Source organism: Styela clava, chromosome 15, assembly GCF_964204865.1.
Source record: "Styela clava chromosome 15, kaStyClav1.hap1.2, whole genome shotgun sequence".
Lineage (NCBI taxonomy): Eukaryota > Metazoa > Chordata > Ascidiacea > Stolidobranchia > Styelidae > Styela > Styela clava.
This window is the reverse complement of record NC_135264.1, coordinates 11695396-11708147: the sequence shown is the minus strand read 5'-3', so window position 1 is coordinate 11708147 and position 12752 is coordinate 11695396. Positions and strand designations below refer to the sequence as shown.

Below are 12752 nucleotides of genomic sequence, written 5' to 3'. Positions count from 1 at the left end.
AAAGACGGAACATTGAAAAAGAAATGCTATTTTTTGTGATAAATATTGCTAAATCGTTCGAATCCATCGGAAATTGAAGCGAGGTCATACGCTTTAAAATGCGTATTAAAATAAAAGCAACATCATTAATGTAGACATCCAGAGCGACATATAAGAGGGGTCCGGCTTAGTGCCGAAATAGGCTAAAACATTTGGTGGTCTGAATTAAGTGGACGAATTAAGCGGACAAAAATTTTATATCTGTTATCGAGAGGATTATGTTGACTCTTTTTCTCCGTAGTTGTCAACGGCTCTCGCGCTCTCCAAGCACGTATTTAAAAACATTGATACGGACACAGGAACGACGTCCGCTCAAGTACTGCAATTATGGCAGGTCTGTTTAACTACCGTAATAGAGTTATATATATATATATGTGTAAGTAGGAACTTACCTAGGCATTCGAAGGGGACGTCCTGAAGCGATATTTTAGACGTTAGTGGAAATTTGAACAACAACCTATCAACTGAAACGGACTCCTAGAATTCTGAATATCATGTCTCTAAAGATATTCAGTCAATATTCTCCCAAAATGACGTCAATTTTTAAATTTGGATAAACCGCTTTTGGATGTGTATTTAAACGCGCGACTCTTCAATATTCCGGACAACTGGCGCCATTTTTAAGTCCGTATTCTTTACTTTGCAAAATGAGTCAGGAGAAAGCCATTTTGCTTTAAAGATAACTTGTATAACATATATCACAGTGCCGAGATGAGTTTTGTACCGTATATGACATTCCAGTCCGTCAGTAAGTTTGTTATTTAATAATTCTTATGTTGAATTAAGCTGATCAAATGTGATGACTGGTGATTTCCATGAAGGTTTGGTACCCTTATTGTTGGCGCAGCATTTCAAAAAAAAATTCATAGAAAACGTGTAAAATTTTATTAGGAGATAAATACCACTTCCCTGGCTTTTTGATTGTGCGATTTTACAACGCTAACCACGCCAAGCTTTTGTCAAACGGATTTGTCAATGTTAAAAGACGTCATGTTTATTTTTTGTGTACGAGAAAAACGGTCGTCAGCCAATCACTGCTATATATTAAACTTGTGCTATGAGTGCGTTGCTCAGTAGATTGCAGTTTCATCGAGGGTGATTCATTGTCTTGGGTATATTATCTGTAACATTTGTTTGTACGATGCTATCAATTTATCAAATATTTGAGTGCTACTATAGCGAGAGATCGAGTTTCATATGTCGCCTACTCACATTAGAGTTATAAATAAGTGTTGAGGATGGAGAATCGGTACCTTCGCGCTATAGAAGTATTAGTTTGGGGTAGATCTTGCGCATAAGTTTGGTAGACTTGCTTGTTCAAAGTTAATCTGCTGTATTCACAGCAGGCAGACGAGTGAGAGGCAGACGGTTTCGAATAAAAAATGTGTGATCATTGATTGTGTACCGCACTAATAATTGAATCTGAATTTGGTTTTTTATATTGCCACATTCGATGTTTGCAAAAAGTATTCTAACCCTGCCTCGTCCAATACCTCAAGTAAAAATAACGTTATTTCAAGTTCAAGCAAGTTGGTATTCGCTTGACCTTATCACAGTATTGAAATCAGCAACAGGGCAACAAAACTACCTGGCGACAGACTGTGCCGTGAAGGAGAAAAGCAATACATGACTTTAGTGACTTTCAGTTTTCGTCGTCGTCATAATAACACTTACAATTTATGAATAACTTTGTCCGAAATTGAGTTGACTTTATGTTGTTTAATTTACATTTTTACAATATGAAGTAAATATTGTACTTGTACGCACATACGTAACTTATCATCATATGATTATGGCGTACGTGATGTTTGTATTCTCACAAAAGGATGTCTTTGAATGGTACGCTTTGTTTAGGGGTAGACAGAAAAGTCTGATCAGTGATCACATCTAAGACTTTAACAAACAAACGTGGGAAAGGCGCAGGCTATGAATATTGCTGACGAATATAAATGGAGTACGCACTACCTTAGTTATAAAGGTACCAAAAACCTTCGCAGATTTCGCAATGGCACAATAAGTAAGTCTTTCAAGCTCCATTGAGTGAAATAATCTCGCTGCTTTTTTTGATTGAGTAGAATAAAGATGAGAAGAGAATGAGGCACTTCGGTATTACCTAGAGCAGTGAAGTTTAGTCTAAAGTTTTACTTTTTGTTAGATTTGGATTTTAGCCAGGACAAAATATGGCTTGTCAACTATGAACATTTCGTTCTCATTGAGTTTTATATCCTAGGGTTGAAATACATTTTGTTAAGTTTAGTAGACTGGGAAGCCAGAGTCAGAACTTTGTTGATACGGAGTCGCTTTTTTACTGGTCGGATATAAATACCTCCATACATTCCGTAGCATCCGTGCTCACTGATACGTATATGTAATGTTTTCCAAATCGTTTCGCTATTATTAGACTAGATGAGTACAAACCATTACACAATTAATGTTAACAAATAGAGCTGCTCCTAAAAGTCCTACCGCTTAACCGTCACAATTTATTTCATCAAGGGTCCATGAAATTACAGTTACTGGTACTTTTCGTTTCGGGAATAAAACACTATTTTGATATTTTTTATAGAATATTCTGTTATATTAATTTTCCAGAAAGCATCTCAAATGTACCGTACAATACTATTATCATTTTTAACGATCGCGACTGTCGTGGTTAGCCATGTGGAATGTACGGCTCCAGGTAATAAAATACCGTTTTCAGTCTTTTTCAGTTTCTATGTTTGCTTTATATCAAGCAAAGCATTGTAGAGGGAAGTGGGGAAGGTTGGGACACTTTTTTTCTTTTGCATATTTTGAGTCATTAATTCTGCATATTCATTTAAGTTTGCGGGACTAATGCATAGAGGGGTAAATGTAGTTTTTATTCAGCGACTAAGAAATTCCCTTGCGACACACATCTTACTACCAAAATGCTTTAAAAAACGTCTGTCAAGTGTCCCACTGTACCCCACTTGTGGGGCACATTCGGACAGACCCTGGGGCACAATGGGTCAGTCTGTCAAAATTCAACGAAGTATGCCCTTAAAAATAAGCGATTAATCAGCATAATCGTCTAAAGAACAGGGAGACTTGAAATTTAAAGATTTAATATTTTTAAAATCAATTTTCAACTGAAATAGTTCAGATATTTTGACAAAAAATTTCGCAAACAAATTTGATTATTCCCTTATCAATAATATTAATATTATTAATTCTCAAATATATTCCATATTGGGCCATGGGTCGAAAGAAACCATAATATTACACAAAATATAACGCATCTCTATGTCTCTAAGCACTTATTGTATCAAAAACTGTCGAATTGTGCCCTGTAGGGCATGTCCCACTGAACCCCGGTCCATTGTTCCCCATAGGAAACACATATTTTCAGACCATCCCACAGCGAATATTTGGAAGGCACATCCACTCGCCAACGTTATGAATATTTTACAGTGGACTAAAGCTGAAAAATATCAGACGGTGGTTTGTCATGTTGGAAAGGCTAAGGTAGAAAAAAGAAAAAACTGGAGCGGTGAAATTTTAGTTTCAACCTCCCAAAACCAATTTCACCTCATAGCTTGCGCCGCTCTACTCGCCCGTTGTCCGTTCGCGGGGACGTTGTAACTCACCGAAGGGCGGATTAAAACATCGAACCTCGGACAGGATTGCGGATATAGTATCAGTGTGAGAGCTGATTTTCCACTGTGCCCCATGTCCCAACGTGCCCCACCTTCCCCTAACCTTGACTCGTATAGACAATCTGTTATTCAAGATCATGTCACATCAAATAACTGGCTGACTAATCCCACACCCAAAATGGACTGTTAACAGGGCTAGAGGCCGTGGTTTGCCGTATGCTTAAGACCTCTTATCGACTTCCCCCTCACCCGGGATAAATATGTAAATCCTATCCTAAATCGACTATGTTGTTTCTCTCTTGTTTCAGATCAAATGACGGCGCCGACATTCAGCTTAATCAAATCAACATCAATTACTGTGAACTTTGAATCAGTGACTTCGGCCGTAAGGTATCACGTCACCGTGACACAAAGGTACGATTCGAGCTTCACGCAGTCATTTACGACGACTGAGACATCATTAATAATCGTAGTAAGTACATTAAACTGTCACATATATTGATATTACATACATACGTGGTATTATGACTCATCAAAGTGAGAATGGTACTATACGGTTGCATAATTTGGTGTAGTCAAACGATTTAAATTTTTAACATTCCCGCATAAAATCATCTAAAATATTGTTCAAGATAGATCTGTTGTTATGCTAATTTCTTGTTGTTTTGCAAAAAAACGGCTTTTGCAAAAATGGTCGATTTACTACTTGTCGCGCTTTGTCGATACACATTAACTATATACCTAACGTTTTACATATACGGTGTCCAGATCTAACCATCTGTTTTCATTTAAATGTGAAGCTGTACAATCTGGTGACGCAAAAGTCGTTTCGTAATGGTTTCGGAATTTAGCAGAACAATGGAATGGCAGCAACCAGATATATATATTTACAACAAAAATTATTGTACAAAACTAAAAGTGGAATCGTACTAAACTATCCTATTTATATTCTACTTCAAGAATTTTATACAAAGCACTTTATACGATGTCACTGTCAAAGCGGAGAATTCGCAAGGAGAAATTGGTGGGGATAGCCCATCATCAACTGTTCAAACAAGTTGGTTCCTTGTTAACTATTAAATTATGTTATTATACATTAATGCAAATTCATAGAGTGTCGGTAATCAAATGTTATAGTTAGGCATGCTTGTTTATTAAACTAATCTTAAGAACGTCCAGTACGAACAAGCTTTTTGAACACAGAAACAGATCAATATTAGGAAGGTTTGGCTTATGTGTCTTTAAATTTTCCATTTGGATTTCAAATTTTGAACACTGCTCACTTTAAGTCGACCAGGAAAAAATATTTAAAATTATGATTTTAATTTCGTTCTCCTAGCTAATGTAATTTCTTCTTATTTACAGTGCCAGGAGCCCCAACGCTTATAGTTAACAACCCACTTCCGACTGGTTCATTCGTATTTTTCAACACGCCTAATTCAGCAAGAGTTTCGCAGTGGAGGTTGGAATATAGAGAAAAGGGAACAGGAGATAACGCTATATCGATTGACGGAGGATATTATGGTCTATGGTAAGTCTTTACGCCAAAAGGGAAAGTATTTAGTTAATGATAGTATTGGGGTTCGTCTATAAGTCAACATCACCTGCCGTCTGACAATTCTACATATTAGGAAAAAAGCTATCGAAGCTAAAGAAGACTTATTATCAGGTTTTCTTGATTTCATAAATGTTATATACATTGCTAAAAAGTATTCTGTCGTTCGTTGTCAGAGCCGTTCAGCAATTTAGAATTCGATTATTTTCTTCAGCCAAGTTGAATTGACAAATTCTTTATTGGACGGGATTCCATGTATACCTACAGTCCTTTCCTCCCTTTTTTCTCTTCCTTTGATGTTTCAATGTTCTTCTTTTGGCATTTGGCAGGTTAACAGGGCTCAAAGGCGACACAGAATATGAGATTCGGGGAAGAGCTTTACAGCTTGATGAAACTACGACTTTAACTGAAAGCGAAGTTGATTTTTCGGCGTGGCAAACTATAAAAACCGGTATGCTAGGCTAGCATTACTTAGATTGTTTTGCGGCCAGTGCTCAGTATTTACATGAAGCCCATTCATCTGAAACAAATAACTGGCTAACTAATCTCATACCCGACATGGACTGGTAACTGGACGTGGTTGGTCATATGATTGAGACGTATGATCAGCTTTCCGCACCCCCGGGATAAATATGCAAATCGTATCCTATAATGGCCTTCTTAGTCATACATAACATTCAAGACATGGTCCAAAATGGGAAAATGAAAAATTATTTTGCTGATATCCGACTTTTCCCCGACACCCTTTTATGGCTTCCCAAAATCGTTGGTTTCAGGCGTGAGTGGTTTCATTAACCTTATCTTTCCTATTGTACTTAGGCTAGTAGTAATCGATCAATCTGTAGTTAGTTCATAGATGTGCAATACACAATGTATCTTATATAGACAACCCATGCTCAACTTGCACAAAACTCCAATGTTTATATTGTCATTCCCGATTCCAGATACTCTGTCTGTGTTTGGTCGCGTCGATCTGGTTGATTTCACATACATCAGTGCATATTCAACAGCTTATAGCAACGAATGGAACTCGACCTTAGCTGTCATACAAAGTGCTTATTCTTCTGTCAGTAGCGTCAAGTCGATTAATATTATCAGAATCGAAGATAACGGTGGAAAACCAGTGGCTTACTATCAATTAAGAGTCACAGATAAAACTCTTCCATCTGCAACAGATTATACAATAAGTGGATCGCAATTCTCCAATTCAATTATAAACAACGGAGGTACGGTAAATTCACGGCATTTTCTAATGGTCATATTTCATTTCAAAGAAGATATTTGTGATTATTGTCGTCATATTATGATTACGTCATTTTCCCTTCGAGAAAATACCAAGGCTCGCGGTATTGTACGGCTCTCTAATAAGCGACAGAATTACTTTAATTTATTTCATGTATTGCTATGTATTTCGTATATATGCAATTAGTTTGCTTCATAAAACTATCCGTCCCGAACAGTGTTCGTTTTCACATTACATGAGATCGAGAAATTTAATATACTTGGCTGGTTTGCGCGGTCAAACCAATGCATGTATTGCATTTTGACAATTGTCACACTCAAATTTAGTTTATTCTGCATTGAATGCAATTTATCATTTATTTGTTATACATTCTCGATAGACGTTTAAGATTTGATATGTCATAACATCCTATCTGAGTATGAAAAATGTCTATTCGTTCGCCCAGTCTCATAGGAAGATAGCCCTAATATTTGTACTTTTAAAATATATATTTTCTTTTCAAAATTTTCAAAAAAAGTTTCAGGTGGAGTCATTACCGAATATTACCGACTGTACTTCTCGCCGTTATAGAATGATGGGTTTTATAGCTTACTTCGCCGTTTAAGTCACATATTTAAAACTATTAACTGATTAAATACTCTATCCGAACTGGTTACCAAATTATAGGATTATGGTCTTTTCTTTCCATAGCACGAGTATGAAATCTAATGAAATCTGGGAAGAGATCTAAAATTAAATTTGAACAAGACCGAGACAATGCCGTTGATCGACAAGCCTATCCATCAATAGGGTTGTTTTATGTTATTTGTACTAGATTCATAAAAACAACTCAACAAAACCAATGATAGTAAGAAAACAAATTCGGTTTGTTTAAAGAATGATATACCATTGTTATACGTTATCTCGACTAAAACACCAACTTTCATCAACCAATTTAAATTGCAGATGAGGCCGTTGGAACCCCCTTTATATTAATTCGAGACGATGAATACACTTTGGCATATTCTCCAAATTCGTCGAAGGTTTGCGACAAACTGGTTGATAGATATATGTTGGTTACACCGGAAAATCAAGACACACTTGAAATTCATTTAAATGTTGTTTCAGCCGAGGGAGGAACCGCAGATGAGAGCGATAGCCTGATAATATCTGGCACAAGTATTTCATGAATATATTATTGCTCAAATGCCTATAGCTCATCATTTAACTAATCGGTTACTCCACGTTTTCGTTACATATTAATATCTTATATTGGACCATAGAAAATATGTTTTTGATAGCATTTCCTTGTCATGTCTTTAGCTTGCTGTACGGCTGCGAGGTTGCGCTGTATGCTCTAAATATATTTTCCAGAATTTCAGCAGATTCGAAATGGCCTTCGTTGATGCAATATGTATCTCCCGAATCACTGAGTGTACCTATACCAATATTTTTATAGTTCTGGATAATAATGACATTGTTACCATCTACATTATATGAAACGTCTTTTTTAAGATTTACTCACAGATGATGGCGTTGTTCAACAAACCGTATCACCTAACACCGTTCTCGGATTCAATCCAAAGTTTCTTGTGAAAGATTGTCTTCGAAATCAAGTTTCGGGTGATAATAATTCTTCCTATACCCAGTTTCTATCGGCGATAAATTTGAATCAACGAACAGAAACTGTTGAAGCGTTGTTTTACACTACAGGTTAGATTATTGTTCAATATTCTCATTTTTGTCTGTAATTTTATGACATTTTAACGACGATAAGGTGTCTTCCGCTGCGGCCAAGTTACGCTCACCATCAGAGCAGTAAAGTGACGTACGGAAAGATTTTAAAAAAATCAAAATTTTCGAAACATTCAAAGGGTCGTTTTCATTATTGCAACATCGTCTTTGCATTATACACATAGTGACCCACACAATGGCATAATAGAATAAGTCTCGCATAAATGCCTTGCAAATTGATGATTTGTTTAATTAAACGATTTCTTGCAAAATATACAGCATATTGTACTCCACAGGTGAGTAATAAGCATGTGGCATTTTTTACAAACGCATCTCCAAACAGTCACCTAGCGACCAGCCTTTTCTATATGCTATTAACGCTGATTTTGTGTATTGAAAGATGCAAGTGCAAGCATTTTAAACATCTCTGGTATAACTGTTGCATCATCATCAATCGAGAATATAACAACTATCAGTATACCTGCAGTTGATAAAGCAATAAAGTACGAGCTTCTAAATGGCAGTACTGTTCTAAATAGCGTAACAGAAGAAGATATTGATGGTTCAGAGTATATCAAAGTAAGTCTTTATTCTGGGTTGTCAGTGTATTTCTCAAGCTTGTGGAGTCGTAGTCGAAGATTCGCATGTTTTCACCAGAGCCGGGGCCGAAATTCTGAATTACCCATCAGAATTCGGACGTTCAACGAGAATCAGGGATCAAGGTTTTGTTATTAGAATTTGATTTCCTCGTATTCTAAGATGATGTCGGAGTCGAAACCACGTCTGAATGAATTTTTCCCGACTGTACATTCCTGGTGGCGGTGGTTCCTACATTTCTGATGGCGCTTTCCACTAAAATATGGCTGAGTCTTTTTTTGATACAGGTAACTCAACAGTGGGAACAAACGTCTCAGACTTCTCTGACATTTACAGTTCGAGTGAGTACTCGAAAACAGGATGGAAGTACAGGCTCAGTTACATCTGGGGGCGTAACAATCACATCAGGTGACTGTCCTTCTGAGGTTTTGGAATTCCCATTTTGGTTATTGTCAAAAACATATCACACGAATCGAAAAATTCCAAATATTTTAATTTCAAAATTTGGCATTTGACAATGTTGTATTGTTATCGCCAGTCAAAAAATCTTATTATTTTAATTATGACAACGAGAAAAAGTGTCCATCAATACTCGTATCTAAATCAGTGGAAATGCAATGTGGAAAGTATTCAGTCGCACAACAATAACGATGAATTTCTGTGAACCACCACGACGAACTAATTTGAAGCATGATTCGTAATATATTGTGACAAACAATAGATAAAAATCTATGACAAATGTTAGAAAAATCATACAGATATGGAGCATGTGGGTACAGAGTGAAAATGAAAATTACGTTTTTTTAGTACATTTCTTCCAAATGACTCCAAGCCCATATGACGCCAATGAAACGACATTTTCTATTGTTAGTGAATTTATGCGCTCTTAAACTTGAAAAATCGAATATATTTGACAATGGCACCATTTGTTTTATAGATCGTGAAGCTTGCTCAAGTTGTTCTTCGAATGCTTTTTGTGTGACTATGTCGTCACAAATACTTTCTTGTGCATGTAACACTGGATATGTTGGCGATGGTGTCACTTGTTCCCTATCAGTGATGACTACTGCATCACCAACTGGTAAGGAATTTTCCAATTAACGGTGTAATATATATACATTTATGTATTATTAAATTAAAAAACGTATAACCGCTAGTCCTTAAAGTTTTCGTAACAGTGCTTTTTCAGTGTAATCACGGATGTAATCACGTCCACGGACAAGTTAAAATTACTACAGGCCTTTAAATCACATAGCTAAGCTAAACTAGTTACCGAGTTCAACAAAAGCTGTTCTGTTTTTTCTTCAGCATACATTTAACGATATTTTTATTATAATGATGTTTAGCTTCTTCAGATCAATCAATTACAAATACAACATCAATGATACCTAGTACTTCAGATGTAGATATCAGTACTAGTGTAGGTGGGTATTGTTATGGAATTCACTGGGTTTGAAAACCCGCATATGTCGATTCAGAAACGCCAAACGTTTCGATAGAGTCGCTACGTTGTCAAATAATCACATATTCAAACTGCACTGTTAATCAGACGACAAATCACAGTTGTACTCTCTTTTATCTCATCAAAACATATTATTTAGATTCTTCTGAAGGAACGGTTACAACCACCACCTCACACATATCTACAACATCTGGCGTAGCGAGCAGCACTCGCTTGTGTAAGTACGGTATTTCATTTATATCGCTTTTTCAAAAAGGAAGGTACGCGCAGCTGCAGCACTTTAAAATATTCTTCTGTGAGTTCGGGTGTTTAATTATTGCAAGATACAAAAATAAATATGGAATTCATAATTTTACTTTTCAGATTATGCAATCTGCTTTATTCTGGCAACCATATCGCACTTATGCACAGAGACTGAATTTTTCTGAGGAAGATATTTTATACGCTCGCTACATGTCAGAAGAGATAACTTTTACTGCTTGTAGTCTACTACCAATCTCAAGAATGACGGTCATAAGACCCGAACATTACATACCATATAACCTTTAAACAAACTTTGCTCCAATCATCGTATTATGTTGTTACGGTCGCCGAACTGACTAATTTGAACAGCTGTTATTTAACGTTTATTTTTGGAAATATTTATTTTCCAATAACCAATCTTGGCACGACATGAGTAAACACAATGTCCGTTATAGCCAGATAAATTTACTGAAGTTTTTTAGCAATACGCATATTAGATATACTAATAGAAACGACATTTGGCATTCCTATATTCCTACATTTTTTCTATTATCATAGTTGTGGTTTAGTAATATACTAGTTTTTATTTTCATATTATTTCAAACCTGTCTATTTGATAGGCCAGGAATAAGCATTTTTACACTTCCATGCTTTAAATGCTGCTTGCATTAAAAATATGACGGCTACACAACGGTCATATTTTTATAATTAATAACATGCATAATTATAATGCACTGTAATTTTCATTCACGTCGTTTATGGATGTTTGGTATTCTTCAGCTCCGAATATAATCAGCTGCTGCCATCATCATCACTGGTTAAAAATTAACTTTTTTGCTTCCGAGTTGGAAATATTTCCACTGCAAAATGTATTATCTATTGCTAATTTTGGGATGCAAAATCTCATTTTTTTTTTTATAAAATTTCGATCCAAATCGTGACTTTCTCTGTTCCAAAACTGTATATGACTGTTTTGATTTGAAAAAAATGAGATATGGCTTGGGAGCGATGAGCTTTAATTAAACAAACTTTATTCACTTTCTCGTAAACTGCATGTCACTCTAGCAGCTAGCTAGATCTTAACCAAATATACGGTAGTTAAAATAAATGTGCAATGTTAAAAAATTTATTCGTTTTTCAAGGTTATATATGTTTATTGAACTTATAAGTATGGCTCAGATATTGAATACTAAATAGTGTTAGATATTCATTAAATTAATGTGACTCACTAGAACTTTGTCGGAAGTTTGCACCTTTGTCCTTTTATGAATAATCTGCACAAGTCGTTTAACCATAGGAAATGAGGTATTTAATGGTTGACGTTTGAATAATCCGACTACAATGCTTATCAATAGGCATTAGCGCCGCCACGCATCAACATTTTGGTAACAACAAGATTCTAAATACAGGTAGTAAATTACTACCTTTCTAGATTCTCTTTTATCGAAAACATTGCTACAAACTGATAACTTTAAACAATGTTTTATTAAAGTAGTCATTAATAGTTAGTGTTCAGGGCAGTTCCGCCTCATGGGCCAATCTGAGAGGCGTTAAAAATGGGAAGTGGTATTGGCAAAGTACTCGTTGACTTACCAGGACTATTTAACAACTATCCCGAGTAAGGCCAACGTGTTAGTCATAGGCAATTCCGACCCAAATCTTTAAAACTAACTCAAACTAAAATATGACAGCAATAGCGTACACCAAATCATATAAATAAGAGCAATTTGACAAATATATAAATTGGTATCATCAAATTCATATTAGCATGATATGCGTACTGCAGTCAAAATGTTAACGACATTTGACAATTTGTCGCTTGCGTGCCCTGAGCTGCACGCTGATTTTAAATAAAGGCTTGTCTGCTAATACGTTGATCAATTGTGGCTTTGATGCGGTTCGTGCGGTTTGTGACAGACTGATTTTGAGAACATTTGTGGTAGTCAGGTTCTATTTTAGTTCAATTTATATTTAGAGTAAGAAGGCCCAGAAAATGAAAGAATCGTTAAAGGTTAGGGTGCAGCATAGCTCTTGCAACTACGTTTTGATAATGGATTATACAAACCTGTCGCAATGCTGGTTGTTAAAAGGTTGCCATATTTATTGGTTCATTACTTGTATACATGGGTATAACATATTTAAATATATGCATAGCCTGTGATATAGCTTGGAGCTACATGAATACATAATCTATTTAAGTTAGAAATTCAAGCCACTCGAGGGATATTTAATGATTCAAAAACAATAGTTCTTGTTGTTACAAAATAGTTTTATTTTGGAGGT

At 35.8% G+C, this 12752-nt stretch overlaps 1 protein-coding gene across 2 annotated transcripts; it reads left to right on the top strand.

The window, feature by feature from the left end:
- Nucleotides 1–2037: 2037 nt before the first annotated feature.
- LOC120333796 (uncharacterized) lies at nucleotides 2038–11586 on the top strand. 2 transcript variants are annotated; one of them, XM_078120461.1, is made up of 15 exons: nucleotides 2038–2056; nucleotides 2632–2719; nucleotides 3965–4128; nucleotides 4617–4713; nucleotides 5022–5187; nucleotides 5541–5662; nucleotides 6156–6437; nucleotides 7400–7612; nucleotides 7949–8146; nucleotides 8568–8746; nucleotides 9052–9172; nucleotides 9702–9845; nucleotides 10111–10188; nucleotides 10366–10443; nucleotides 10590–11586. In XM_078120461.1, the coding sequence occupies exons 2-15, from the start codon at nucleotides 2644–2646 to the stop codon at nucleotides 10652–10654; spliced, it is 1983 nt and encodes a 660-aa protein (XP_077976587.1). In that variant the 5' UTR covers nucleotides 2038–2056; nucleotides 2632–2643; the 3' UTR covers nucleotides 10655–11586. The 2 variants fall into 2 exon arrangements, with proteins under 2 accessions (XP_077976587.1, XP_039257103.2); XM_039401169.2 differs by lacking the exon at nucleotides 2038–2056 and having other exon boundaries at nucleotides 2610–2719.
- Nucleotides 11587–12752: the final 1166 nt, after the last annotated feature.

Coding starts and splice junctions, on each gene's coding strand:
- LOC120333796 (XM_078120461.1), top strand. CDS start 2,644: ATGTACCGTACAATACTATTATCATTTTTAACGATCGCGACTGTCGTG. Junction 8,747..9,051: donor ATGGTTCAGAGTATATCAAA/GTAAGTCTTTAT, acceptor TTTTTGATACAG/GTAACTCAACAGTGGGAACA. Junction 10,444..10,589: donor AGCGAGCAGCACTCGCTTGT/GTAAGTACGGTA, acceptor TTTACTTTTCAG/ATTATGCAATCTGCTTTATT.